The 25,043-nt window shown below is 69.1% G+C and overlaps 4 protein-coding genes across 4 annotated transcripts; 2 read left to right on the forward strand and 2 right to left on the reverse strand.

Moving 5' to 3' along the window:
• Positions 1 to 251: 251 nt before the first annotated feature.
• Positions 252 to 1,647, reverse strand: MICPUCDRAFT_50117 (mitochondrial protein translocase family; the record flags this gene model as incomplete). The annotated part of the gene is made up of 2 exons (XM_003055415.1): positions 252 to 887; positions 931 to 1,647. 2 exons carry the CDS (start codon positions 1,645 to 1,647, stop codon positions 252 to 254), a joined length of 1,353 nt encoding a protein of 450 aa, XP_003055461.1.
• A 13,057-nt stretch (positions 1,648 to 14,704) lies between these two features.
• On the forward strand, positions 14,705 to 16,231 carry MICPUCDRAFT_2423 (uncharacterized protein; the record flags this gene model as incomplete). The annotated part of the gene is made up of 3 exons (XM_003054881.2): positions 14,705 to 15,142; positions 15,263 to 15,853; positions 15,923 to 16,231. Coding segments are annotated over 3 exons (1,338 nt in total), but the record flags the coding sequence as incomplete, so codon positions are not given.
• A 46-nt stretch (positions 16,232 to 16,277) lies between these two features.
• On the reverse strand, positions 16,278 to 17,383 carry MICPUCDRAFT_50119 (uncharacterized protein; the record flags this gene model as incomplete). Its single annotated transcript, XM_003055416.1, has 1 exon — positions 16,278 to 17,383. One exon carries the CDS (start codon positions 17,381 to 17,383, stop codon positions 16,403 to 16,405), a length of 981 nt encoding a protein of 326 aa, XP_003055462.1. The 3' UTR covers positions 16,278 to 16,402.
• Positions 17,384 to 17,656: 273 nt separating this feature from the next.
• MICPUCDRAFT_50120 (uncharacterized protein) lies at positions 17,657 to 20,200 on the forward strand (the record flags this gene model as incomplete). The annotated part of the gene is made up of 1 exon (XM_003054882.1): positions 17,657 to 20,200. The coding sequence occupies one exon, from the start codon at positions 17,657 to 17,659 to the stop codon at positions 20,198 to 20,200; it is 2,544 nt and encodes an 847-aa protein (XP_003054928.1).
• Positions 20,201 to 25,043: the final 4,843 nt, after the last annotated feature.

Here is a 25,043-nt window from a genome sequence, read left to right on the forward strand (position 1 = left end):
AATTCTCCAGAATTCACCACAGAGATCGAGTTTATCGGTTTCTTGAACGCGACACGTTCGACCCGTGCCGACTTATTTGAAAGCAATTTTGACCGCGACAGTCGGTCTCAGCGAAAAACAAAACGCGGCGGCGTCGCCGGGGGGGCGGGAGACGCTCCCGCGCGCGAGAGAACAGAGAAGACGAGAAAAGAGTCGCTCTCTCTCGATGAATTCATCGATCGCGCTGCTATCAGAACTACAGTACTACTGCATCACCGCCCCCACCCTCTCCCGCCGTCGCGTTTGAACCCCCCCTTGTTCTTCGCGTTCTTCTCCCTCTGCGCCCGCTGAAACGCGACCTGCCTCGACCGGAATATCTCCGGTATGCTCCGCCCCGTCGTCTCCATCTCTTTCTTATACGACGCGATCACCTCGCGCACGTCGCGAACGTTCAACCGCACGATGCTCTCGAGGAACGGCATGAGATCCAGCAGCGTCGTGTCTTGGGCGACGCCGCCGTCCTCGGCGAGTTGGTACGGGTTGATGATCAACGTGTTCTCCGGCTGCAGCGTCGTCTTCGGGCGCGCGGTGATGTAAATCACGACGTTCATGTCGCGGTTTAAGCAGCTCAAGTCGCGGAGATACTCCCCGTCCGAGAACCGGTTCGCCTCGCGGAACAACCTCCCCGCGACGTACCGCTCCGGGTCTAACCGCTCCACGATCGGATCCACGTACGTCGAGAGCTGATCCGAGTACACAACGACCTCGTAGAACTGCGCCATGTGCTTCAGGAAGTCCGACGCCCCGGGCCGTTTGAACGTCCGCCACCCGCGGCTTCGCCTGAAGTGCGACAGTATCAGCGTCTCGTCCAGGTCGAGGACTAACGTGTGCGGGATATACGCCGCGTCCTCCGGAAGGTAGAGACACCCGCACAAAAAAACAATCAGACACGCACATGCCCGAGTAGTTTGTCAAGTCATAACGCGAGCGATATAAGACGTGGGGAGCCCGACGCGGTAGATAAGAGGTGGGACGGTGTAATATGAGTGATGCAGAGGTAGACCATGATATGTAACGAAAACGAACGAAGATACGGGGAAGTGAGGGGATCCCTACCGGGTGATCGGGGAGGAGTTTGTCCGAGATCGGATCGAGGTAGACGTGCTTCTGCCCGTCCGCCCAGCGACGAAACTCCAGGAGCGCGTGGTATCCCTGGTCGACGGGATCTTCCAGCGGCGTGCCTCGGAGGACGAAAGGGACGTGCGTCCCGGCTTTGATCGACGCGTCGAGCTCGTTCGTCGTCTGCGCGTAAAAATTGCTGCTGACCGCCCCGGCGACGACGACCCCGGCGACGGTGGCGATCGTCGCGATGGTTTCGAGGACCCGCGTCAACGCGGTGGGCTCGTTCGCGGCCTCCTCCGCGGCCTCCGCGGCGAACGCGCGGCGGATGGTTTGGGAGCCCGCGCGCGGCGCGGAGTTCCACCGACTCGCGAGGTGTCCTCGCGCCGCGCCGATCGCGGTCGCGCGGGATTCGTGCGCGACGGACGCGACCGCGGCGGGGCGCCACGCCGCGGTCGTCGCGGTCGTCGTCGCGTATCCGCTCGTGGACGTCGTCGTCGCCGCCGCGCGGAGGCTCTGCCCCAGCGCTCGCGCGCTCCGGGCGAACATCGTGCGCGGTCTCTCTCCCCCGTGCGGGCGGCGTGTGCGAAGAACCTAACTAATCCACGCGACGACGACCTCGGCTCGGGAAACTTTCGAACGCCTCGAGAACGAAAATCGATGCGACGAGCCACGACGCCCAGATCCGCGCGCCCGATACCGAGGGTTCACGCGCGCGCGCTCCCGAACGAGGCGCGGGATTCGAACGAAGACCCCGAAGATCAAGCGCCGAGCCACAGGACGTCTTCGACGCGCGCGAACGATGAAGGACTTCACGCGCGCTGTCCGTCGAACGCTAAAGTAGGCACCGCGACGGAGAACACAGATGGCATCAACCGAGATCGAGGACCTGCTCGAGCGCCTGAACGGCAAGGCCAAGGGCGCGGCGTTGCACCACGACAAACCCGCGAACATCGTGGACGACATCCGCGAGATCTTGGACTGCCTCGCCTCCGACGAGCTCCCCGCCGCGTCCGCGGTGTTCCTCGACGCGGAGCCGCCCGGCGCGCTGTACCACCTCGAGCTCGTGCGCGAGATTGGAAAACCGTCCACGGAGGTGAACGCGGGACGATGCAAGCTCCTGGAGCTCATCGCGTCGTACGTCGCGCGGATAGGCGCCGCGGCCGCGGAGCCGTACGCGAAAGAGATCCAGCGCGCGTGCGTGCGGACGTTCCGAACTGAGCTCGGGACGCAGAAGAGCGTCAAAGCCGCGTCGCTCGTGCCGCTCGTCGCGTTGTTCAAGCTCGGCTTGCCGACGCTGACGCGCGCGGAGACGCGGGACGTCGCGTGTTTGCTCCGCGAAGATTACGAAAAAGGAAGAGGGAACACGGACAAGGTGAAAGCGAACGAGCTCGAGGCGATCGCGGCGCTGCACGACGCGCTGCCGCAGCCCGGGCCGTTGTCCGTGGAGCGAGACCCCGCGGAGGTGGAGAAGGCGGCGACGGCGAGGGACGTGAAAAAGGCGCCGACGCCGGAGTGGCTCCTCCGCGTCGGTCTCAGCACGCTGGGGCAGAGCGAAGGGTCGTACCTTCTCGTCGCGGAGGGACTCGACGCGGTGAGCTCCGCGCTCGCCGCGCTCGCTGCTGCTGCCGCCGCCGCGGAGGAGGAGGAGGACGACGAGGGCGAGGAGGACGACGGGAACGCGCGCGCGGCGGCGGCGAGCGGCGCCGCAAACGCCGCGCTGGATCGCGACACGCGAAAGAACGTCTCCGAAGCCGTGCTCGCGTCCCTCGCGCTCCCGAGCGCGGGGCAGCGAAGCGATAAGACGCAAGCCGCGCTGTCGCTCCTCGCGCGGCACGCGGACGCGCTGACGCCCCCGCCCGGGGTCATGAGCAGGGCGTCCGAGTACTTCCACGCGCTGCTCAAATGTAGGACGTCTTCGAACAAGGCGATTCGACAGCTGGCGGTGCCCGCGTTGGACGAGTTCTTACGCGCGTTGTCCGACGTGTTGTCCGACGACGCGTCCGCGGACGTCTCCGAGCGCGAGGCCACGCTGAGCCGCCTCACCGGCGAGGTCATGGCCGTGATCGACTCTCGCGACGCGAAGAACAAGGAGATCACGACCGCGGTGCGGGCGATGGGCAAGCTCGTCCGCGCCGCCGTCGCCATCGGGTCGCAAGCGGCGAACGACCTCGACCTCATGATGGAGAAACTCGCGAAGCTGATGATGGCGGACGCGTTCGCGCGCGGCGGGAACGACTTCGACAAGAGGTTCGAAGCCACGGAGCGACAGGCGGTGATGCTCGCGACGTACACGGACCTCATATCGCTTCAGCCGGCGGGAACGCCGGTGCAGGAGAGCGCGCTCGACGTCGTCGTGGACGTCGCGCGGTGGGTCTGGGAGCACTACCACGTCTCCGGCGACCGCATGCAGCTGCAGATACACGGCGCGCTGTACGAGCTGTTTAAGGAGCTGCACGCGCGCGGGGGCACGACGCTGCTTTCCGGGGTGTGGTCGCGGCTCGCGAGGCCTTTACTCGCGTTGACGCTTCGCGTCGCGCCGCCGGATGAGATTGACTCGGCGTTTTTAAACGCCGCTCCGGAGCCGATTTGGCCAAAGTACGTCAGTCTGTGGACGCACGTCCTGGGCGGGGACGGTAGCGCGGTCCCGCACGCGCCCACGCCGGATAATCGGTCCGTCCGAGAGCGTCGCAAGAGCGGCGGCGGCGGGAACGGAGGCAATGCGGGAAAAAAAGAACGACGAAGGACGCGGTCGCTCTCGATCGAGTCCTCCGGGCCGTCGGAAACGTCTCAAGGGATATCCGGCGCGTTAGGCGCGCATCCGAGCACCGAGGAAGCGCACGCCGCGGTCGCGTACGACGCGTTCATCGACGAGGTCTTGCAGTTGTGTAACACTCTCGAGCTTCGCGTGGTCCCCGCGCGCGCGGCGTCGGGGGAGGACGCGGAGGAAGCCGGCGCCGGCGGCGGCGCCGGCGTCGGCGCCGGCGCCGACGCGACGGGGATGCCGCCCGAGGCTCTCGCGCTCGAGCTCGGCGAGGGCGTCGCCGCGGTGAACCCTGGCGACATGCAGACGTTCTTGTGTCTGGTAGACCTCGCCTGCGCGGTGATCGCCGCGGCGCCGGCGGGCGCGATCGCGCGATGGATCGTGCCTCTGACGGATCACTTGTCGTCGCTCGCCGCCGCGCATCCGTTGCTTTCCGGTTTTTATAAAATCGCTCGCGCGGCTCTTTGCGCGGCGAACGACTCTGACGTTTTCGACGGGGACAAGCGGAACGGCGCGACCGAGGCGTGCAAAGTTTTTCTTCGCGAGGTCTTAGCCGGCGCGGGGCGTCAGACAGACGAGCTTCGCGCGGCGGCTCTGCAGCTTCTTCTGTCCGCGCCGGCGAGTTTGTTATCGCCGCGGGAGCTCTCGTCCTCGCTGGTGGACGCGCTTCACCTCGGTTTGCACCACACCCCGTTAGCCGAGAGCGCGCTCGGCGCGTTGGAAGACTGGACTTCGCGGCAGGGCGACGACAAATCCGAAATCGACGCCGTCTTACCGTCGTTAGTGAAGGCTCTTCGGCCGTACGTGGATCGGTCCCCGTCGAGCGCGGAGGGCGGCGTCGGCGGCGTCAGCGGCGGCGACTTCGACGGCGACGTCCCCGGCGTCGACGGCGCCGGCGCGGCGTACAGGGCCGGTCGCGTCGCCGCGAAGCGCGCGCACGCGGCAGATATCGCAGAGGCGGGCACCGAAGGAAGCGGCGAAGGCGTCAGCGCGCGCGTCGTCCGGTTACTCGGCGCCGTCGGCGGCGCCGCGCACGCGCTCGCGGGCGAGCACGCCGCGGGCGGGGAAGCGTCGCTCTGGGACCCGCAGCGGCGCGTGTCCATCGACATCGTCGTCAGCGGTGGCCCGGGGAACCGAACCGTTCGGTTGACGCTGTGGTTGGACGCGATGCTCCCGCGCGCGGCGTCGTTGGCGTTGACGTCCGCGGACCGACCGACGAAAGTCGCCGCCTCGGAATTTTTACACGCGGCGACGTTGCTCATGATCGGTCGCAACGCGCGTCGCGCGGCGCCAAAGGGAGGCGATTACGCGCGAGAACCGACGCCGTTCCACAGGGTGTATAAAAACCTGTTCCCAGTGATCATCGACCTCGCGGTGGACCCCGAGCCGGTGACGCGGCAGCTGTTCTCCGCGCTCGCGTATCAGCTCGTGCGGTGGTTCACGCGTAACCAAGCGAGGGAAGCCGCGGAGACGGTCGCGTTACTCGACGCCGTCACGCGAGGCCTCGCGGGTCCGTCGTCCGCGAGTCAAGGGGACGACAGGGGCGGCGTCGGCGGCGGATTAGCCGCCTCGAGAAGAGAGCTGTGCGCCGCGCTCGCCGCGGAGTGCCTCCGATGGAGCGTGAAACACCTCCCCGCGGAGAGCGGCGGCGGGCAGGACAAGCACGGCGGCGCCGCGGTAAACGTCAAGTCCATCTTACGACGCCTGTACGCGTTTCAGACGCACCCGGAGCCGACGAAGAGGCTCGGCGCGTCCTTCGCGCTGCAGCGTTGTCTCACCGAGCTGAGACAACACCCGGCGTTGATGGAAGCGCACGCGCTCGAAATTCTAGAGGTGACGCTCCGGAGTCTGCGCCTCGCGGAGGGCGACCCGCCGAGGGCGGGCGCGGAGGAAGCCGGCGCGTTGCTCGCGCGCGCGGCGACGCGCGCGTGCGCGCGTCACGCGACGGCGCTGTGTCGGGAACCGCCGAGCGGCGGGACCGCTCGCGGCGGGAGCTTCGGAACGTTACCGCCACTCGTGGAGTGGATATTCACCCACGGCACCGCGCGCGTGGAGACGAGAGCGAGGTTAGAGTCCCAGGCGGCGTTCAGCGCGCTCGTGCAGCGTTTGCCGAATTTTCTGTCGCCGTCCAAGTGGCTCGCGGAGATGCGCGCGGCGTCGCGGGGAGCGTCCGACGGGTGGCCGTTCCGCGTCACCGCGGAACCTCCGACGCCGGCGGCGCTCGCTCGCGTCGCCGAGTCGCCCGACGAGGACGTCGCCGCCGCGACGGCATGGATGCGGTCCACGCGCGCGGTCTTACACTGGGCGCGATGGGCGTTGGAGCGCGACGTCGCGAGCCTCGCGGACGTCGCGATGTCCGGGGACGACGGCGGGGACCTTCGGCACCCTCTGATCGCCGCGGGGTTTTTCCTCGCGAACGGCGTCCCTGCTCTGCTCTCCGAGGAGGATGACGTGGACGACGTCGTCGCGGGCTCGCACGCGGTCCGCGACTGGCGCCGAGCGAGGGTGAAACTCGCGGTGCAGGTCATGGTCCTCGCGCAGCACGTGTTCGAGCGAAAGGAGGAAAATCTCGACGGGTTTTTGAAAGCCATCGGGTGCGTCGTCGCCGATACCGGCGGCTTCGCGCGTCTTCTGTGCCTCGCGGTGTTGTCCCCGGCGTCCTTGGGCGCGGACACGACCGGGGGTAGACTAGACGACGTCAACGAGCTCGCGGGCGCGGCCGCGCGGGTGTTGAAACCGATGGTATCGGGCGGCGGCGCGGCGAACGCCGCCGCCGCCGCCGCGATCGCGGCGGCGAAGGCGTCGATGCACACCCTCCTCTCCTCGCGCGGGGAACGATACGACCTCGGATCCGCGGACCTGTCCACCGCGCGCGGGCTCACGTCAGCGAGGAGACTCTCCGCGGGATATCGCGCGCTCGCGAACGTGAACCTCCTGCGCGAGTTGTTACCGACGGAAGGACCGGCGTCGAGAGGGCAGCTCGCGCGTCGGTTGCTCGTCGCCGCGCGCGGGTTGGGTTCGAACGCGTCCCCGGCGCAGCGCGCGACCGGGAGGAGCCTCCTCATCATCGCCATGCACATCGGCGTCCCCGCGAAGTTTATCATCGCCCTCGTCCTCGGCGACGCGATGAGCGACGGCGCCGGGAGTAGCGAGAGCGTCGTCGACGGCGGCGGCGGCTCACGGCGAAGCGCGAAGGACGCGAGAAGAGCCGAAGCCGCGGGCGAGGCGTTCCTTTGCAACTTCCCGAAAGACATCGCCGGCGCGGTGAAGTGGAACTTCGCGAATTACGTCAGCGCGCTCGTGGACAGGGTCGTCGCGCCGTCTGGAACGCCGGGGAGCGTAGGTAAAGTCGCCGCGCTGAGGCTGCTGTCGTCCGCGTTGGAACCCCCCGCGAAGACGCCGTCGTTTCTCGAGGCGTCCGTCCGCGGCGGCCCGGGCGACGTCTTACGCGCGGCGCTGCCGCACCTACATCGACTCGCTTCGATGGCAGAGCGCGACTCGGACGACGCGTCGCAGATGTCGATCGGCGGCGCCGGCGGCGTCGGCGAGGAGTCGTCGCTCGTCAGGAGGCAGCGCGTCTTCATAGGTTTGGCGAAGCGCGCGCTCGCGCTCGACGCCGTGTGCGTCGCCGCCGGGGGCGGGAAAAAGACGTCGTCCGTGCTTTTCAACGCCGCTTCCGGGGAAGATACGAACACCGCCCCGGGCGTGATTCTCGCGGAAGCGGTAGGTCGAGTGATATGCCCAAAGTCCGCGGTCGATCGTGACGACGTCGTCGTGTTGACGCACGAGGTAGGCCCCGCACAGCGCGAGGCGTTGTCGCTCTTGCCGCTCCTCGTCGACGCCGGCGGCGCGGCGGCATCCGCGGCGGCGTCCGCAGCCGGGCGGCTCGCGAAACGCTCCCGCGACGCCGGCGGCGCGTCCGCGCCTAAAGGCAGCCCCGAGGGCGCCGCACACGCGACCGTGCTCGAATTACTCCTCGACGCGTTCGCGAAAACGCGCTCGCCGCGGCTGTTAGCAGCCGTCGTCGCCGTCGTCGCGGAGGACGACGACGGCGGATCCGACGCCGTCGCGCGCGCGCTCGGGAACGGACCCGCGTCCGCGCGCGGCGGCGACGCGTCCCCAGACGAGGCGCTCATCGACGCGACGTGGACGTTCGCGATGGACGCGACGCGGTCGCCGCCGGAGCGCGTCGTCGCGGGGGTCGCGCTCCTGCCGCTGTTGCTACGCGACGCCCCGCGCGCGTTTGCGGGGGAATTTTTCGCGAGACGCGCGGGGGAAATCATCGCGCGCGTCGATCCCTCGTCCGCGACGAACGCGGACTCCCGCGGCCCGCACGCGTCCGTCGCGTCCGCGCACGTCGCGTACGCGTCGCTCCTCGCGATGTACGAGAAACTCGACAAAGACGCCGTCGCGAGCGGCCCCGGCGCGCGCGTGCCGAAGTTCAACGCCGTCGCGTCGCGGTTCCTCGTCGCGGAAATCGACGGCGTCGGCGTCGTCGCCGCCGCGGAGGCGGAGGCGGGGAAAGATGTACGCGCGTGGCGCGAGCGGAACACCGCGGGGGCGTTGGACGCGATGGACGTGGACGGCGAGATGAGAGGCGCGTTCGATCCGAAACCGGCGCTCGTCGCCAAGGAGAGCGCGACGCGCGTCCGGCAGACGGCGTTCGCGGCGTTTTCCGCGCTACTGATTCGCACGCAGACGAAGGCGAAGTTTTACGAAAAGCTCTTGGAAGGCGGCGCGAAACGATGGAACGCGCTCGTGGACGCGAGCGCGCCCGTGCTTCTGGACGTGGAGACGAAACTCTCGACGACGCGATCGACGCGCCGACGACGCGCCGCGTCCGTCGGCGACGAATCCAGGGACGGCGGGGACGCCGCGGCGCCGTCCTTGCCGTTCACGCTCTCCGCGACGCTCGCCGCGTCCGACGCGACGCTCGCGCCGCCGCCGCCGGCGGCGGCTCCGGCTCCGAGCGCCGGCGGCGACGCGAGCGCGGTCGAAGACGCGTCGACGGCGGACGGCGGTGGCGGCGGCGACGGCGGCGATGAAGACCTCGACGACCTCGAGAGCCACCCGGTGTGTAAATCGATCTTCGCCGCGCTGGAGCACGCGTCGCGAGGCGCCGTGGACGACGTCGGCGGCGTCGCGCGACGCGCGGCGAATCTCGTGACGGACGGCGACGTGACGCCGTTCGCGCGTTTACTCGTCGCGAAGTCGATTCTGAGGCTGCATCGGTCCGAGATCGCGGCCGCGGAGGCTTACGCGGCCGCGAAGGCTGCCGCTGAGAGAGCCGCGGAGGAAGCCGCCGCGGAGGAAGCCGCCGCGGCCGGCAACGAGGAGGATCCCGAGCTCGAAGTTCTCGCGGAAAAGTCCTCGAGCGAGATTGAAAAAGAAAAACTCGAGCTCGCGAAGGCGCAAGGGGACTTCTTCGAGATCGACGTCTCGCAGCGAGCGACGTCGACGAGGAGCGGCGGAGGCGGCGCGGACGCCATCGACGATGACGACGACGGACCCGCGGCCGCGCCACCGAAGACGCTCCTGGAGACGCACGGGGCGGTGCTCCTGCCCGCGTTGATGCGCGGCGTCGTCGACGTCTCCCGACGCGTCGGGTGCGCTTTCCTCCACGCGACGCTGCGCGAGACCGCGGTCGCGACGCTCGAGTGCGCGCGCGCGTCGACGATGACGCAGGAGGACGACGACGCGCTGGTTGAGCTCACGTCGCACGTCGTCTCCTCCTCGCCGTCGCGCGCGCCGTTCGTGTTAAAGCAGAACATCGCGCTCGCGGTGAAGCTCGCGAGGCGAACGATGGACGCCGCGCTCGACAAGGCGCGTAAACGCGGAGAGGACGCGCCGACCGCGCTCGACGCCGTCGCCGCGTCCGCGCTCGCGCCGACGCTCTCCGCGATCGTCAAACTCGTCGCCGTAGACGATACGCTCGCGAGATCGGAGGAAGGCCGCGCGATGCGGTCGTGCGGCGTGCAGATGTTCGGCGCGCTCGCGCTCGTCGGGACGTTGGACCTCGGCGGGGAGTTCGTCGCCGTGCGTCACGCGGGCGAGGAGGACAGCCCCGGGTGCGTGCTCCCGGAGTGCGACGCGCGGCGCGTGTGCGTCGGCGTCACGACGTGTTTGATGGAGCCCGGGACGAGCAGCGGGAAACCGCTTCACGCGGCGGCGGCGTCGTTACTCGGCGTCGCGCTGGCGCAAGGCGCGAAGTCGCGCGAGAGAGAGATGGACGTCGACGCGGAGGGCCCCCCCGTGGACGCGGACGCGGACGCGGACGCGGAACCGGAATGGAAGAAGCGGCTCCGCAGGCGGTTGAAGAAACTGTACGATCTCGGGCCTCAAGACGCGTTCGTCGCCGCGTGCGAGCGAATCGCGCGTAAAAACCCGCGATGGCTCCTGGAGAACGACGCGTCGCTCGTCGCGCAGCTCGACGCGTTACTTCCCAGGGTGCACGGCGAGCCGCGGTTCGTCGCGCTCACCGCGTTATCGCACGTCGCTCGATGCGACGCGCGCGCGAGCGTGTCGTTCGCGGAGCGAACGCTTCGGCATCTCCCCGCGCTGCTCGCCGCGAGGGACGCGCAGACGCACGCGCTGACGCTGCGGTCGTTAACCGCGACGCTGCCGGGTCTCGCCGCGGAGGCGGCGCGGTGGCCCAACGGGAAGAAGATCGACGCGAGCGCGTGGAGTGAAGGCGTGAAACGCGTCGAAGACGCGCTCTGGGCGAGCTCGGACGCGTCGGTGAAGGACGCGCACGCGGAGCTGTGCGTCGCCGTCGCCGCCGCGGTGCCGTCGCTGGCGGATCACGCCTCTGTCCGCGCGCCTTTGTCGCGCGCGCTGGGGAGAGACGTCGGAGAGACCGCCGCCGCGGTCGCGTCGCGCGCCGCCGTGCTCGCGCACTTGCACGCGCGATTGCCCGGCGGCGACGCCTCGAGCGGCGGCGCCGGCGGCGCCGCCGCGGGCAATCTCGGGAAACGGCTCTGCGCCGCGCTGCGCGAGCTCCCGACCGCGCCCGAGTCCGCGTCCGCGTCCGCGGCGGCGGCGACCGCGTCGACCTGGCTCGCCGCCGCGTGCGGGGTCGTCCTCGCCGTCCCGAGATCGGGCGACGCCTACCGCGACGCGATGTGCGAGGACGATCTCATGGAGTGCGAATTTCACGACGCGGAAGTAGACACCGCGTGGGAGGGCGCGTCGCTGCCGATGCTGCCTCTGTTCGCGACGCAACTCAACGCGAGTCAGTCCGCGCAGAGCTCGCTCGGCGTCGGAGGCGGCGCGGCGGCGACGTTCGCGAGCCTCGAGCGTCCGTCGCTCGCGTCGTCGACGCGAGTCTCGAGCGCGGCGTCTTTGAAATCGAAACGCCGCGCGCCGGGGATGGTGATGGCGACGCCCGCGCCCGGGATGTTCGGCGACACGTTCTCGACGCAGTTCGGATCGAGCACGCTGTCGACGGATCCCTCTGGTGGTGGCGGCGGCGGCGGCGGCGGCAGCCTCGGCGTCGGCGCGACGCAAGCGGAGCTCCCCTCGTGGCTGCGTCGCAACGCGATGAGCACGCAAGGCGGCGAGACCATCTTCGACGCCGGCGGCGGCGCGATGTTGCACGCGGGGAACCTCCCGCGACGCCGCGTCCTCGGGGTCGCCGCGGAGTCGGCGTCGCGCGGCGCCTCGGCCGCCCGCGGCGGCGGGAAGTCCGTCTCGTGGAACGTGCCCTCGCACGACGACGCCGCGGCGTCGTACCACAGCGCGGCGGAACGCCGTCGACGCGCGGAGCGCGAGCGCGCGAGGCGACGCAAGCACGCCGTGACGCTCGTTCGGAAGTACCGCGCGGGCGAGCTCCCGGACGTGAAGAGCGTGACGCCGGCCGCGTTGCTCGATCCGCTCGCGGCGCTGTCGACGCGCGACGCGTCGACGGCGTCTTCGCTCATCTCCGCGCTCACGAGAGCGGCGTTGACCGCGGACGACGCCGCCGCGGAAGCGTCCGAGCGCGAGCGCGCCGCCGCCGCCGCCGCCGCCGCGGAGGGTGGGAAAAAACGCGCGCGCGCGGCGCCCGCGGCGACCGCGGCGGAAGGACCGCTCCGGAAGGAAATCCGCGCCGCCGTCGCCGCTCTTCTCCCCGAGACGTCTCTCGATCAAACGTTAGCCTCGTGGGCGCTCGACGCCGTGGCATCGGACCCCGGCGCGGGCGTGGACCCGAACGTCGTGCGCGCCGCGGCGTTCAATGGCGGGTGCCTCGCCGCCGGGATCGTCGCCCTGGAAGCGCGCGCGTTGCACGACGCCGCGGTCGCGACCGAGCGCGACGCGGACGACGCCGCGGACGACGACGCGGCGGCGAAGAAGAAAAAGCCGCGCGGCGCGAGCGCGAGCGTCGAACCCGTCCCGGACGCGCTGTGGAGCGCGCTCGCGGGGCTTCACCGCGCGTACGGCGACGACGGCGCGTCGAGGCTGTGCTCGCGCGGCGCGCTCGCGAACCACCCGCGGACGACCGCGGCGCTCGAGGCGCAGCTCGAAAACGACGCGGGGGCGGCGTCGAAAATATACGACGCGCTCCTCGACGACGGTCTCGCGGGCGGCGACTCGGAAGGCGGCGGCGCGCAGAGGCGGATGTGGGAGCGCGAGCAGCTGCGATGTTATCAACGCCTCGGCGAGTGGTCGGAAGTCGCGGACATCGTATGGGAGAGCGAGTGGGAGCGCACGCTCGACGACGCCGCCGCGGGCGTCGGCCTCGCCGGCGCGTGCACCGTCGCCGGGTTGCGACCGAGCGAAGACGTGGACGAGCGCGCGATCGCGGGCGCCGCGGCCGGGGGCGGAAAACTCGGCGCCGCGATCCGCGCGATGTTGCGGCTTGACAAGACGACGGCGCTGAAAAACGTCGTCGGCGACGGCCAAGGGAGAGAGCTCGTCGAGGAAGAGTTCGGCGTCGAAATCGCCGCCGCGCGTCTTCTCGACGGCGCCGAAGACGCGGCGATCGCGCAGATCGCGAGCGCGCGTCGAACCTTCCGCGCGCGTTGGCTCGGGACGCACCCGGCGGCGACGAGCGCGAGGAAGGCGCTCCTGCAGCCGCTGCAAGTCGCGACGGAGCTCGAGGAGGCTGCGGCGGCGGCGAGGCTGGCGCGCGCGCGACGCGTCGGCGCCCTCGGCGGGTCGCGCGGGAGACGCGCCAGCGCCGACGCCCGCGCCGACGCCGACGCCGGCGGCGCGGACGAGCTCGAGCTCCGGTCGCTCGCGCCGCTTCGAGATCTCCTGCGGAGGTGGCGGGATCGATGGCCGAGCGACTCGCTGGACCCCCCCGAAGTTTGGGAACGCGTCGCGGCGATGCGGGAAATCGGCTTGCGCGCGTTCGATCGACTCGCGCCGACGGAAGCGGCGCGCTCGCGCGGCGCGATCGAGCTCTTACAGCGCGACGAGGGCGAGCGTTTGCTGCGCGCGGCGAAAGGGCTGACGCGCGCGGGCGAGCGCAACCTCGCACTCGAGTACTTACGCCGCGCGAAGGACATCTGCGTGAAGCGCGCGCACGACGAATTGGCGCCCGCGGGCGAGGTGTGGAAGTTTCACAAGACCGTGCACAAGGTCTTCTTAGCCGCCGCGGAGGCGCCCGGGCAATTTTCCGTCGACGGCGTTCGCGAACTCCCCGAGGCTCGGAACGCGGCGCTTCTAAATAAATCCCTGACCACGATCGTGGGGTTCCAGAAAAAAGGCGACTTGGACGTGTACCCCGCGGAAGCGGCGGAGGCGGCGACGATCGCCGGGCGGTTCGCCGCCGCGTTGGCGCCGCTCGCGTCGTATCTCCCCGACGGCGCGTCTTCCTCCGCGGGCGGGGACGCGAACGCGCTCAGCGCGCTCGCGATCGATAACTTCGCGAACGCGGTCGCGCTCGCGACCCAGAGCGACGGCGCGAGAGGCGCGGCGAAGGCGTCGCTGCGTCTCGCGATGCACTGCGACGACGTTTTACGAGCGAAGGAATCGAACGATGATCGCGATGACGGCCGCGACGCGATCGACGCGCGCTTCCGCGGGGACGAGACCGGCGCGCTTCACCCCGGCGGCCTGGAGCCGAGCCTCGTGAGACACGCGCTGCTCGCGCTCGCGGGAGGCGCCGCGCGCGTCCCCAAGGCTCGGCATCTGATCCCTCGCGTCCTCGCGCTCTTGCGCGAAGACGACTGCGACGCCGCCGCGTCGGAGTTCAAACGCCTCGTCCACGACGTCCCGTCGTGGCTGTTCCTCGAGTGGGTCCCGCAGACGTTATCCCTGCTCGACGTCCCCGGTCCCGGCGGCGACGCGATCGTGCCTCTGTTAGAGTCCCTCGCGCGGGAGTACCCGTCCGCGATGCACGCGGACTTTCACCTCAGCCGGGGCTCGTTCGGGGACGTCGGCGCGGCGCGATCCGTCGCGCTCTCGCGCGCGTTGCGCTCGCCCGCGCGGTCGCAATTCGCGCGCGCAGTCGACCTCCTGGACTTCCCGACGCAGCGCCTCGCGTGGTGGCGCGGGCATCTCAAGCTCCTCGCCGCGCAGGGCGCGAGCGACGACGCGATGTTCGCCGCCGCGGACGCGTTGGTGAGCGACGTCGCGGACCCGTCCGAGGCGAACCTCGGGGATTTAAACGCGCGATTCGCGCAGCTCGCGAAAGGCCCGCTGCTACGCGCGATCGGCGCTGTCGGAACCCGCGCCGCGAACGCGACGTCGTGGCTCCCGAGAGCGATCGTCAAAGCGGAGCTGGAGGTGAGCGAGAGGTGGAGGAAAGGCGGTTTCGCGCGCGCGGAGATGCATCCGCGTCAACGCGCCGCGCAATTTTCGCGGTGGTTCGGTTCGTTCGAGCCGCCGCTCGTGACGTCCGTCTCCTCCTCTTCCGCGGTGTCGTCCTCGTCGTCGACGCTGTACCGCCACGGCGTGGAAGTTCCCGGGCAGTACGACGCGCTCGTCGTCCCGCCGTTGCCGAATTCGTACGCGCAGATCGTCGGGTTCGAGCCCGAGGTGGACGTGTTCGCTTCCAAGCAAAGGCCGAAAAAGCTCATCGCGCGCGGCGGCGACGGCCGAGAATACGCGTTCATCGCGAAAGGCTCGGAGGATTTACGACAAGACGACCGGATCCAGCGGCTGTTTCGCGCGATGGACGCGCTCCTCGCGTCCTCCCCCGCCGCGCGAAGCAAAGCGTTGCGCGTTCGAACGTTTCACGTCGCGCCTTTATCGACGCGATGCGGTCTCCTCGAATTCGTCGGCGGCACCGTCCCGTTGTTGCACGCGCTGACGTCGTCGACGAAACGCGCGCAGCTCCACTCGGAGGCGCACCAGGTTTGGATTAAAGAGCGCGCGACGGCGAGAGACGATGGCGAGGGCGAGGACGACGTCGCGGACGCGCGCGGGATGTTGAGACGACGCGAAGGCGGCGGTCGCGGCGTCGTCAAACAAAAGAAAACCGACGGCGGCGTCTCCGCGGATGATTACCTCGCCGCGATGGCTCGAACCCCGGCCCCGGAAGCGGCGCGCGCGCTGGAGTCACTGTCGCGACGCGCCGCGGCGGAGGCGTCCCCCGGCGGAGAGCAGCGCCCGCCGGAGTCGCCGGCGTTGCGAACGACGCTGATGAACGCGGCGGGCTCTCCCGACGCGTTCCTCTCGCTCCGTCGTACGTACGCGTCCTCGCTCGCGGCGACGAGCGTGTGCGGCTGGGTCGCCGGCGTCGGAGACAGGCACCTCCAAAACATCCTCCTCGACCTCACCGACGGTTCGTTGGTGCACATCGACTTCGGGTACGCGTTCGGGACCGCGACGGCGGTGCTCCCTATTCCCGAGCTCGTGCCGTTTCGCGCGACGGGCGCATTGCTCGGCGGGCTCGCCCCGAACGACGCGAAGACGGCGCTGCGCGGGGACATGACCGCGGCGATGCACGCGCTGCGGCGCGGGTCCGCGCTGCTTCGAGGCGTCATGGACGTGTTTCTTCGCGAGCCGCTCATCGATTGGCAGCGCGAGGCGAGGCAGGTGCGCGTCAAGGCGGGGAAGAGAGTCGTCGGAGACGAAGACGCGTCGGACGACGCCGGCGGTTCGAACGCCGACGCCGGCGTCGTCGCGACCAAGGCGGTCGCCGGCGCGTCCGGGCTCGCCGGGGACGAGGGCGCGCACGTCGAGCTCAAGATCGCGCACGCGTGGGCGAAGCTCGACTTGTGCGACCCCGCCGCGGTGACGTTGGCGCAGTGCGCGGCGAAGCACGAGGGGTCGTCGCACTGGGACGGGATGAGAGAGATGGTGGTGATCGCGGGCGGCGGCGGGACACAGGACGGGAAGGCGTGCGGTAGCGTCGAGGAGCAGGTGGAGCGGCTGCTGCGCCTCGCGACGGACCCGCTCGTGTTGGCGACGTCCTGGAGCGGCTGGCGGCCGTGGTTGTGAGCCGACGACGCCGACGAAGAAGAAGAGGAAGAACACCGAGGACGACGGAAGTATGTAGGGCTCCTTAGTTAGAAGAATAACGCGCGATACGAAATAGTATAATATGTAACTAGTAGACACACAACAACACCGCTACAACACGTCGCGTAGGGCTAGGGATGGGGCGCGCGTTCATTTCTTCTTATCGCCCCACATTTTGATCGCCCTCCCGATCGACGACTGCGACGGGTCCAACTGAAGTTGCAGCTCCGTCGGCTGGACGTTGAACCGGTCCACGAGCGCCTTGAATCGCGGATCCTCCCGCGCGGCTTTCATCCCCTCGTCCGACATGAGCGCGTTGTAATCCTCGTTCGCTTTGTTAAACCCGTACAGCTCCGCGCTGCAGAACCCAGCCTTTAGCGTCTTCTCCAGCGACGCGATCGCTTTGTCGACGTCGCCGAGCGTGGACCAGCAGGCGGTGAGGTTGTACCACACCGCCTGGAGCTCGCCCATGGAGAGCTCCGCGGGCTTCGCGCGGTCGCGCTTCGTCCCGCTCCCGCCGAGCTTCAGCGCGCCCTCTAACGTCGTCACCGCGGCGGCGTAGTCCCCGGACTCGTACGCCTCGCGCGCGTCCTCGATCGCCGCGGACGCGTCGCTCACCTCGACCCACCGCGGCTCGCCCGTGAGCTCGTCGACGGACGAGCGCCCGACGCGCGCAACGAGGGTTCTCGCGCCGCGGGGGGTGGTCCTGGCGGTGATCGACGGGGCGCGCGGCCGCGTCGCGCGAGGCGCGCGCGGGAGGGCGGTCGTCGCGACTTGGATCATCGCGCGCGCCGTGGGAGTGATTGATGACGTGCGAGTTGGTGCCGGGAGCGCACTGCCGGAGCGCTGCACCTGAGCGCTGCAGGGCTCCGTCTGCCGGGGTTGCCGACCGCGACGTAACGTACCGTGCGACTTCTCGAGACTGATTGCTCTGTGCGAGCGTACTACTCCGGTCCACGTGGCGGGGGATCTCCTCGGATCTGCCAAAAAGTGCACCGCAAACCTGGCAATTACGAAGGTACAGGGAGTCAGTAACGAACGTACGTTTTGGTACCATTTCAGTTCGGCAAGTTTGCCCGCGAGTCCCAGCACAAAAAGCACATCACCGTGATCGCCTTCATCAGGGCTCATCGCGGTCGTGATTTCGCGCTGGGACTCGCGGGCATTAGGGAGCTACGCGCGCTTGAAGTTGCGCCTCGGTCAAGCAACCTTTGAAAAATTCGCGATGAATTCTCTGGTTTGATCGATACATCGATCAACGCTGAAAGCAAAAAAGTTGAAATGGTACCACCGCGATTTTCAGACTATTTCTCATACAAAAAGTACTACGCCGTTACCCACTCCCTCGAAGGTACCTGGCCGCGCTTTTTCGGCTAAACCCTTGCTCTGGGCGCGCACAGCGAGATGCGCGCGGTGCTGACCTCGGGACCCATCGCGGCCGCGGCCGCGCCGTGGGCGCGACGAAACGCGTCCTCGCCCGAACGGTGCGGCGCCGTCCTCGCGCGCCGTCCCCTCGGCTGCGCTCGACCGCGGCATGCCGCGCGGTCGAAATTGCTCATAATTCGCGCCGGGTGGAACGTTCCGGGGGAGGCTGACGACGAGGAGAACAACCGCCGCGCGTCTCGCGCGGCGACGACTGGGCCGTCGTCGACGACTGGGCCGTCGTCGACGACGGCGACGATGCCGCCGCCACCCGCGCCGCCGGCGACTCTGCCGAACGCGGACGAGGCGTTCGCGGAGGATGCGTTGCGACGCGCGGTGAGCGCTTGGGCGGAGCTTCACCCCGAGTCCGTCCTCGCGTCCGCGACCGGAGAGACGGAGCGGCAGCTCGCGGACGCGCGCGCGGCCGCGGACGTGGCGTCCAGGGAGCAGGGCATCAGAGCGCACGAGGCGGAGCAGGACGCGATGCGATGGAAGGCGCAGTACGAAGAGAAGGAGCGCGACTTGGTCTTCGCGAAGGAGCAGCTCGAGGTCGCGCGAAGAAACGCGGACGCGGGGCTCCCGACCGGGCAATACCGCGTCGAGGAAGAGCGGAGAGCCGCGGTGTTCGAAGCCGAGGCGCTCTTGCACCGGCTGAGGCAAGGCGAAGCGAGGGCGAACGCGGACGCGGAGGCGGCGGCGAGGGAGATTGACTCCCTGCGCGCGCGTCTGAGGGATTACGAAAACGGCGGCGGCGTCGGCGGCGACCTCGCCGCCGGGAACAACCGCGTCGCCGCGCTGCAAGCGGAGATCGACATGAAGGCCGGAGAGATTCTTCACATGCAAACGCAAGTCAAGCACGACACCGCGCGGTTGAAGCTCGAGCTCGACGCGGCGAAACGCGCGATTCACGAGCGCGACGTCGCGTTGACGCAATTCTCGACGGAGTACGACAAAGCCACCGCGGATGCCTATCGATTCGCCGCGGACCTCTCGTCGACGTCGCACTCGTTAGACGAAGCGAGAGGGGTGATCGTCGAGCGAGACCGGATCATCCAGGAGACCAACGACGAGCTCGGGACGAGGACGCACGACCTCGAAGAGCGCACGAGGGAGCGCGACGAAGCGCGGCACAACACGTGGGAACGCGAGCAAGACATCGAAAACCTCACCAAGGAGCGAGACGAAGCGCGGCATCACCTGTGGGAGCGCGAGCAAGAGCTCGACCGCACGAGACACGACCTCGAGCACGAACGCCACGTCATCGGACAGCGGGACAACGAGCTCAAGGAGAAGCACGAGGAGCTCGTGAGGACGTACGGCGAGCGCGACGAGGCGAACGATAAAGTTCGCGACCGCGACGGATTGCTCGAACAGCGACAGCGCGAGATCGACGGCAAGAACCACGAGCTCGAGGAGCGACGGATCGAGCTCGAGCGCGCGCACGAGCACCACGATCACGTCTCCAGGGACCTCGAGGCGCGCATCGCGGACCTCGAGGCTCGCATCAACGACGCGGAGGCGCAGCGCGACGCCCTCGGCGTGGAGCTCGCGGGCGTCGTGGCGGAGTTGGAGACGAAGACGCTCGTCGCCGACGTCGAGCAGCATCGCGGGCTCGAGCTCGAGACTCGGCTCGTGGAGGCGTCCGCGAACCTGACGAGTCTGGACGCCGCGCGCGTCGCCGCCGCGACGGCCGCGAGCGAGGCGGCGGAGCGTTTACGGCTCGCCACGGAGGCGTTGCGGCAGAGCAAAGAAGCCGCCGCCGCCGCGGTTGACGCGGCGTCGAAAGAGGCGGAGCTCCGGGAAGCGATCTCGCGGGCGGAGGAAGACGCCGCCGCGCAGGCTGCCGCGGCGTGGAACGCGCTCGACGGACCGGGAGACCAGGCGCGCGCGGAGATCGAGCGGCTCGAGGGCGTCGTTCGGACGTTGGAAGGCGAGACGAACGACCTTCGCGAGCGAATGAGGGTGGGGTACGAGACGTCGCAGCAAGAGCTCGCCGACGTGAAGGCGCAGGCGAACGCCGCCGCGGAGGAGGGCCGCGCGCGGATCCGCGCGCTCGAGCAGAGCATGCATAACTGCGATCCTATCCCGGAACATCTGCGCGTCGGCGGCGGCGGCGTCGGCGGCGGCGGCGGCGGCGGCGGCGATTCGCAGCGCGAGATCGAAGAGTTGCGCGAGCGGTTGCGCGTCGGATACGAAGCCGCGCAGAGAGAGATTCAAGACGTGAAGGCGCAGGCGAACGCCGCCGCGGAGGAGGGACGCGGGCGCATCCGCGCGATCGAGGAGCAGCTGGCACGAGGCGGCGGCGGCGACGGCGGCGAGGACGCGCGGCGCGAGATTGAGGAAGTGCGCGCCGCGGCGGCGAGGGCGAAAGAGGAGGGCACGGCGAAGATTCGCGGGTTGGAGCGGGAACTCGAAGAATGCCGACGCGGCGCCGCCGACAACGCGCAGCCGGTCGCTTCCGACGGGCTCAAGCGACCGACGGACTTCACCGGGGCGATCAAAGTGAAGAAGAGCTACGACTGGTAGAGAGAGATGTACATAACCTGTTGTGCATAACAAACGACAGTGAAATTATCATAACTCACGTCCCCGGCTAATTTAGACCGTCGTTTTCGAGTTAAATTCCGACGCTTCGCGAGCAACCCTAAACCCCAAAAAAGCGCTGATGATGACGAGGATTTCCGGATTTCGATTCAAAGCTTTAAACCCTCGGTCGGGGCGATTTCGAACCGTCGTCGTCGCACACCACTCGAGCGCCGCGGGCGGAGCCATCGGCGCTCCAGGAGGCGAACACGCGCACGAGAGGCGCGAGTCGCGATCGCGGCGACGTCGCGCGATACCGGTTCTTCTCTCGCGCGCGAAGCGGGCGCGCACTAGGACGGTCGTCCGTCCACAGCCGCGCGGTGAGAAACATCCGTCCATCGTCTTTCGGAGCCGCATCTTTTTGTGAGCTAACATCGCCATGACGTCGAGCTTCGGAGGCGCGGTCGCGGCGATATCGCGCTGGGTCTGGACCCCCGGAGAACGTCGTCGACGGTCGCTCGCGACGACGACGTCCTCGAACGACGCGCTCGCGTCCTCGGCCGCGTTCGGGACGTCGTCGCCCGCGCTCCCCCGCGCGCGAGAATTGTACGCGACCGCGGCGTGGGCGCCGTCGCGACGGCGTCGCCGCGTCGTCCTCCGCGCGCAGCGTCCAGACGACTCCGCGTGCCGCGAAGAGCTCGAGGCGGTGAAACGCGCGGCGACGCTCGCCGCGGAGGAGGGCCGAGGACGGATACGAAAGCTCGAGGAGGACGCCGAGCGATGGCGCGCGTCCGCGCAGGCGAGAGACCGAGATTTAGCCTTCGCGAAGACGCAACTCGAGCAAGCGCGAAGAGACGCGGACGCGGGGCTCCCGAACGGCTTCAAGCTCGAGAAAGAGCGCCGAGACGCCGTCCGCGCCGCGGAGGACGCGCTGCATCGCTTGCGTCGCGGCGAGGACGACGCGAACGCGGCGGCGGCGGCGATGCGTCGCGAGCTCGAAGACGCGCGAAATCGCGCGGCGCGCGCCGCCGCCGACCGCGACGCCACCCTCCGCGAGCGCGACGAAGCGCGCGCGGTCGCGCGCGCGTGCGACGACGAGCTCGAGCGCGCGAGGGACGCGGTCGCCGAGCGCACGCGCGCGCTGGAGGTGGCGATCAAAGAGCGAGACGACGCGCGCGGGACGGTGAGGGACCGCGACGAGGAGCTCCGCCGCGCGCGACGTCGCCTCGCGGAACACGACGACGAGGTCGCGCGGCTCGTCGCGCAGCGGGACGAGGCGAGAGGGATGGTCCTCGCGCGCGACGGCACGATCGCGGCGGTGCTCGCGGAGAGAGACGAAGCGCGCGAGCTCGTGCGCGCGCGCGACCGCGAGCTCGACGTCGCGAGACGCCAACTCGCGGAGCTCGACGCCGCGTGCGCGCTGTTGACTCGCCAGCGCGACGACGCGCGTCGCGTCGTGAGCGAGCGCGACGTGAAACTCGCGGACGCGCTCGACGCGCTGAGACAGCGCGAGGCGGTCATCGCGGACGCGCGCAGAGAACGCGACGAGGCGCGCGCGCTCGTGCTGCGCGAGTTTGACAAGATGCAAGAGCTGCAGCACTCCGTCGGGCACGCGATCCAACGCGTCCTCGTCGCGGAGCGTAACCACGAGAACACGCTGCGCGAACGCGACGAGGCGCGCGCCATCGCGAGCGAGCGCGAGCGCGAGGCGCGCGCGCTCCTGGAGCAGCGCGACGCCATGAACGCGGCGGCGAAGGCGCGAGACGCGGCGTTGATCGACGCGCGAGACGCGGCGGACGATGCGCGGCGACGCGTGCAAGCCGCGGAGCTCCAGCTCAAGAACGCCGTCGCGGACCGCGACAGCGCGCGAGGGATGGTCGTCGAGCGCGACGCGCGGCTGCGAGAGCTCGCGAAGGAGCGCGACGAGGCGCGGGGGATGGTCTCGAGGCGCGACGACGAGCTGAAGCGCGCGCGCGTCGCGGCGGACGCCGCGAAGGAAAAGCTCGGCACGTTCGACGACGCGATGAAGAGGACCCTCGGCGAACGCGATTACGCGCGGAACGTCGCGGACGAGCGCCAGGCGTCGCTCGAGAAGACGGTCGCGGAGAGGGACGCCGCGCGAGACGCGGTGAAGGACCGCGACGCGAAGCTCCTCAAGGTTGTCAAAGAGCGCGACGAAGCGCGGAACGTCGCGCACGAGCGCGACCGCGCGCTCGAGGACGCGCGGTGCGCCGCGAGAGACGCGCTGCGCGACGCGGCCGAGGTGCGTTCTGTTCTGTACACGTTTTCGCCCACCCCGTCGGGTCAGGTATCATAGTTTCAACATTCGTAGATTCGATCGCGTACCCTTTCAACTGACCGATGAACTTTTTTTTGCACCCTGGAAACACCCGCAGCACGACGCCAAGCTCGAGCGCGCGTTGAAAGAGCGCGACTACGCGCGAAACGTCGCGGACGAGCGGGAAGTCAAGGTGAAGGCGTTAATCGCCGAGCGCGACACCGCGCGCGGGATGGTCTCGGAGCGCGACGAGAAAATTCGCGCGCACGCGGACGCCATCGAAGATTTGAAACGCCGCGCGAACGCGAAGATGGGGGAGTTCGACGCGAACCTTCAGGTGGCCGTCAAGGAGCGCGACGAGGCGCGGTCGATCGTCGTCGCGCGCGATGAGGAGATGGCCCGGACGCTCCGCGAACGCGACGACGCGCGTCAGATTGTTTTACAACGCGACGGAGAGCTCCAAGCCGCGCGCGAGAGGCTCGAGCGCGTGTCGAAACGCGTGGAGGACCAAGACGCGGCGGTGGCGAAAGTCGTCGCCGAGCGCGACGAGGCGCGCGCGATCGTGCTCGAGCGCGACCGGCAGCTCGCGGACGTGACGCGGAACATGTCGAAATTTCAAAACGACGCCGCGAAAGTCGACGCGCTCTTGCGCGAACGCGACGAAGCGCGCGCGATGGTCCTCGAACGCGACGCGGTCGTCGCTCGCGTGACGAAGGAGAGAGACGAAGCGCGGGGGATGGTCAAGGAGCGCGACGTGGAGCTCCACGACGCGCGCGTCGCGGTGGAGTCCGCCGCGAAGCGCGTCGAGAACGCGATCCAAAAGGTTACGGAGCACGACACTCAGCTCTTCGCCGTCGTCGAAGAGCGCGACTACGCGCGAAACGTCGCGGACGAGCGGGAAGTCAAGGTGAAGGCGTTAATCGCCGAGCGCGACACCGCGCGCGGGATGGTCTCGGAGCGCGACGAGAAGATTCGCGCGCACGCGGACGCCATCGAAGATTTGAAACGCCGCGCGAACGCGAAGATGGGGGAGTTCGACGCGAACCTCCAGGTGGCCGTCAAGGAGCGCGACGAGGCGCGGTCGATCGTCGTCGCGCGCGACGAGCAACTGGCGACGGCGATCAGAGAACGCGACGACGCGAGGAACCTCGTCCTCGCGCGCGACGACGCGCTCCAGGCGGCGAAAGCCTCCGCTGAGGACGCGACGCGCAGGCTGAGCGAGCGCGACGCCGCGGCGGACGCGCTGTTGAAGGAACGCGACTACGCGAGAAACGTCGCGGACGAGCGCCAGGCGTCGCTCGAGAAGACGATCGCGGAGAGGGACGACGCGCGACGCGTCGTGCTCGCGCGCGACGAAGAGCTCCGACGCGCGACGGTCGCGGTCGAGGACGCGCGACGCGAAGCCGACGCCGCGACCGGCGCCGCCGATCAGCTCACCCGCGAACGCGACTACGCGCGGAACGTCGCGGACGAGCGCCAGGCGCGGCTCGAGACCGCGGTCAAGGAACGCGACTACGCGCGGAACGTCGCGGACGAGCGCCAGGCGTCGCTCGCGAAGACGATCGCGGAGAGGGACGACGCGCGCGCGTTGGTGCACGAGAGGGATAAGCAGCTGGAGGAGAAGCTCTCCCGCGCGCGCGAATCCGTCGCGAGCGCGGCGACGAATGAAAAGACGAAGAAGAAGCTCGACGCGCTTCTGCGCGAGCGCGACGAGGCGCGCGCGACCGTGGACGAGCAAGACGAGAAGCTCGAGCGACTTCTCCTCGAGCGCGACGAAGCGCGGCACATCGTGCACGAGCGCGACGCGGAGCTCGAGGCCGCGAGGCTGACGATGAAGAAAGTCGCGCGGGGCGACGAGAGCGCGGCGATTGAGGACTTGAAACGCCGCGCGAATAAACGCATGGCGGAGATCGAGGCGAACGTCGTCGCCGCGGAGAAGCAGCGCGACGAAGCGAGGGACATCGTCCTCGCGCGCGACGAGCAGCTCAGGAAGATCACCGCGGAGAGGGACGAAGCTCGCGCGTTGGTGCACGAGCGCGATGAGCAGCTCGAGGAGAAAATCGCGAGCGCGCGCGGGCAGCTCGCGAGCGTCGCCGCGGAGGACGGCGCGAAGAAGTCGCAGCTCAAGAAGACGACCGAGGAGCGCGATAAAGCGCGCGGGATGGTCAAAGAGAAGGAGCAGAAGCTCCAAGACGCGGTCGCGAGCGCGCGCGGGTCGGTCGCGAGCGCGGCGACGGACGAGAAGACGAAGAAGAAGCTCGAGACGCTCAAGCGAGAGCGCGACGAGGCGCGCGCGATCGTCGACGAACAAGACGTAAAGCTCGAGACCCTCGCGAAAGAACTCGAAGAGGCGCGGAACCTGCACCCGGACGCGCACGAGGCGATGGAAGATTTGAAACGTCGCGCGAACGCGCGCATGGCTGAGATCGAGTCTAAAGCCCAAGTCGCGATCAAAGAGCGCGACGAAGCGCGCGCGCTGGTGCTCGAGCGCGATAAGCAGCTTCAGGACCAAATCGCGAGCGCGCGCGGGTCGGTAGCCAGCGCGGCGACGGACGAGAAGACGAAGAA

This window comes from Micromonas pusilla, assembly GCF_000151265.4.
Source record: "Micromonas pusilla CCMP1545 genomic scaffold MICPUCscaffold_1, whole genome shotgun sequence".
In the NCBI taxonomy this organism is placed as follows: Eukaryota; Viridiplantae; Chlorophyta; class Mamiellophyceae; order Mamiellales; family Mamiellaceae; genus Micromonas; species Micromonas pusilla.